The sequence below is a fragment of the Scylla paramamosain genome, chromosome 27, assembly GCF_035594125.1.
Source record: "Scylla paramamosain isolate STU-SP2022 chromosome 27, ASM3559412v1, whole genome shotgun sequence".
Lineage (NCBI taxonomy): Eukaryota > Metazoa > Arthropoda > Malacostraca > Decapoda > Portunidae > Scylla > Scylla paramamosain.
Window position 1 is genome coordinate 2,740,001 of NC_087177.1, and position 3,923 is coordinate 2,743,923.

General features: G+C 38.0%; 1 protein-coding gene across 2 annotated transcripts in view; it reads right to left on the bottom strand.

Annotated features, from left to right (window-relative positions):
* Window positions 1–3,567, bottom strand: part of LOC135114043 (facilitated trehalose transporter Tret1-2 homolog) — a 5,442-nt gene extending 1,875 nt beyond the window's left edge. Inside the window, exons 1-3 of one of the 2 annotated variants that reach the window (XM_064029697.1) lie at window positions 3,407–3,567; window positions 2,736–2,950; window positions 1,331–1,469 (exon numbers count right to left, since the gene is read on the bottom strand). In XM_064029697.1, the coding sequence (XP_063885767.1) occupies window positions 1,331–1,469; window positions 2,736–2,807 (211 nt within the window). In that variant the 5' untranslated portion in view covers window positions 2,808–2,950; window positions 3,407–3,567. Of the gene's footprint in view, window positions 1–1,315; window positions 1,470–2,735; window positions 2,951–3,406 lie in introns of those variants that run through there. The other variant, XM_064029698.1, reaches the window with a different exon arrangement.
* Window positions 3,568–3,923: the final 356 nt, after the last annotated feature.

The window sequence follows — 3,923 nt, forward strand, 5'->3', positions numbered from 1 at the left end:
AATAAAAAAAAAAGCTTGTTACTTGTATATTATGTCAGCCTCGAAAGAACAGTGATGCTTCCTTTCAGAAACTGTAAATCGTGGACAGGTGGGAAGGACTGTCAGTGAAAGGATAATGAGGTGATGGTACTGGATAGTGCTTGAGTTACAGCTTGTTATCTATATATTATGGCAGCCTCTGAAACTGTAAATCGTGGACAGGTGGAAAGGACTGTCTGTGAAAGGTTAATGAGGTGATGGTGCTGGATAGTGCTTGAGTTACAGTGGTACGAAAACAAAAGTGATGTTCTAGTTTTGCAATGTCAACACAGAAAGGGATGAGTTTGTCCGTGGAAGACTCACAGTGGACACTTTGAATATATATATATATATATATATATATATATATATATATATATATATATATATATATATATATATATATATATATATATATATATATATATATATATATATATATATATATATATATATATATATATATATATATATATATAAGGAACTTTGTGTAAGAGGACGGCTTGGTACGCTGATGAGGGGGAGCAAGACTTCGGACCTTCTTTCTATGTTTACAGCATACACAAAACATAGAACGATATGCATACGAATGGAAGGAAATGGCGACTCTGGTCACGAGATGAATTCCTTCTCTTCCACTGATGTGGGTTTTTAATTGGATTACATCTGACTCCTTCCAGTTCGTGACACCGTGTAACAGTGTAAGGGAATTGCCAACTTATATAATTCTCCAACACTTTCGAATATATTGATGTTATGTCTGATGCCTTAAGGAATCCAAATGTCCTGAGTTTGGGCTGTCACATGTTCGTCGCACAGTGATAAATATAAAAGGGAAACATAAGTGTCTAAGGTTTGTGGTGAATAACAAGAAATAGAAGTAATTAACGTGACAAATAGCCATTGACTATGCTGTGTGAATATAGGGCCACAGAATCCCCTTCTCTTCTGGCCCGCTTGCGAGCACGCACCATACATGCATGCACACACGCTCTTGCGCACCTACACACATTTTATACTATCTTAAGAAACACTGGTTTTAAAGGCATGAAATGGTATAATTTTTACACTTTTCATAAATATTAGAAGTTATGCGTTGTGTGATATCTTCTTAGGGAAGTACAGTTTATGCGTGTCGTTTGTGATGTATGGAGTGAAGCAAAAGTGAGTGCTTATTTATTTGTTAATTTTTTAAGTAAGAGTTGTGGCTAAGCGCAAGAAAAAAAAAAAAAAAACTACAATGGAAATACCAGCCTTTTATAGAGTCTAGAATCAAATCCAAAATGACATTGCTTACATATATCTTACTCACTGAGGATGGAGACTTCTTCCGTGGTCAGGGAGAGTTCTCCAGGAGCAGCTTTGGTCAGTTGTGGCTGAACGATACCCGGAAAGGAGACACAGGTCCCTTCCGATATGGAGACTATTGACAAGACCAGGATCGGCCACCACTATTGAGAATAACATGTCATTAACGTCCTTCCGGTATAATATCTGAAAATATCTTAAAATCTTATTTTACTATAGAAAGTTATGCTCGCTTCGCTTAATGCTCAAGCAGTAACGTAAGCTGACATTTCCTATCGTTAAAGAGAAGATCTCTGAAAAACAAATACAAAGGAAAACAAAGCTCAAGAACATAGTTTTTGCCTCTAGGGTAATGGTATCCCATACGAGGATGACTCTGATTTGATGAGAAGGTGTGCGCACCAGTGGCTTCTATCACTTGAAACTTTGAGAAACTACTAGTAAGTAGACCATTCTCAAACATTTCTGCACCTAATATATTCTGCTTTTAACGGGCTGTAGTTGAAATTGTTGATGTTTTGAAGAATACTCTTTTTTTTTTTATGCTAATGATGCTAAGGATAAGTAATAACAAGGATTCTGCACTATTAGTGTGGGTAAAAACATTTACGAGAACGTGACTAATTCTCTCTGTGGTTAAGAAAAGTTCCAATAGTTGGCGAAGGCATTTCAAAATACTGGCTGGACACTAATGTTTTGTGCTCGAGAACAAGAGTTCCCTTTGACACTCTTCTTTCAGTCAGCCAGTCCACCTAGAATGCTGTCCACCAATGGAACATGTGTTTACTACCCAGAACAGGTAGTTACAACGTCTGCTCAAGTTGGCCAAACATGTTGCAGGTGACTTGCTCGACGAATTTCTGGAAACACATTACATATCATTGCAGTAGGGACTGTAGATTGAGGAGGTGACGAGATTGACCACAGACTGATTGATGCAATGACATGATTTACAACACTCCCCTTTATCCCCTACCAGTGCACCGCTCTTTCACCACAGGATGACTTGTAGATTCAAAAGTGTGTAGGAGACATCCTTTCTTTGCGTTGCCCATGAGTGTCAAACTTAAATAATTTCAAGGGCCAATCATCCACTTGGTTGTGGTCTTGAGGGCCATCAGTGATAACGTAATTGCATATACCGGCATTATCATTGATTTGAAGCGGATCTGTAATGCTGTTTTTTTTTTTTTTAGAATTGGGTATAAAAACGTTATTATAAGTAATTTTGATAAAAAATAAATCAGTCATGTAGATAATAGACAAATGTTATTATGTTTGGTTTAACAGTTTAGCAGTTTCCTTAAGTACAACTGTTATAGTACTGAGTTGAAAATAACTTAACACCTTGCGGGCCACTCGTGACCATTTGACGGGCCATGAGTTTGACACCCCTGGCGTAGTCTTACCTTAGTGCGGGGCTGTTGCAAGGATTTCTTCATGGATGGCTGAGCTATGGGCTGGTCTGTTTTTGCTGCCATTACGTTTTTGGTATAACTGCTTTCTTACTATTTATTTATTTGTTTATTTATTTAATTTTTTTTTATATGTAGGTTTGACGGAGAGGTGAAATGCGTCCCTCGTGGTGGGTTTAGGCTTAGAACATTTGCTGACTCCGCAGTAGCTGCAAAGAGAGAAAAAGTCACTAATGCTAAAAAATTCTGGAAGTTTTACACAAACACACACACACACACACACACACACACACACACACACACACACACACACACACACACACACACACACACACACACACACACACACACACACACACACACACACACACACACACACACACACACACACACACACACACACACACACAAGGTGATCGAGGGGCAGATGTGCTGTTGGGATGGTGGTGAGGAAGAGAGCAAAGAAGTCAGCAACATGAGTGTATGGCTACGTAATGATGGTAATTTTTATTGTAAGAGTTAAAACAATATGTTTATGTTTTCTAGAAAGGAAGTCTGGTTTTAGTAGCCTTCTTACAACTAAGATACCAATGCAAAACAAAAAGTTAAATATACTGACTGTGATAATACCACTTGTGTTGTATAGATTTGGACAAGTGAGTTACCTTTTGAGGAAGATAGTTGTTGAAGCGTTAGAGAAATACAATTCTGCTATATCCTGTGTTTCAGTGCCACGTATGATGGAGACACCTGCACACACACAGAGCCATTTTCAAGCTAGACCTGTTGCTGCTGCACACCTCCAGCCTTCTGAGGCATAATCCCTGAAGTATCATAAGTTATATATGGGTTTGTGTCACATTGTCCAATAAGATTCGTTCAGTATCAGACATTATGATAACACGTTTACCATGATTTCTCTACTATTAAAATGAGACGTGATTTGCTACTCCATGTACGCTTTGTTCGATTTCCAAGATATACATTCCAAGATACATTGTCTCCTCGTAGGCCATCATACTCATGGCAGCTGAGATTATAGCGGCACATTTCAGTGACAAGACACCAATGGTACGACATATGTATAGTATCCTTGCAAGTAATGCCATCAGAGAACATTATTATTATTATTATTATTGTTGTTGCGTCTGTGGGTATCCAGCTTATGTCTGATATTCAAAA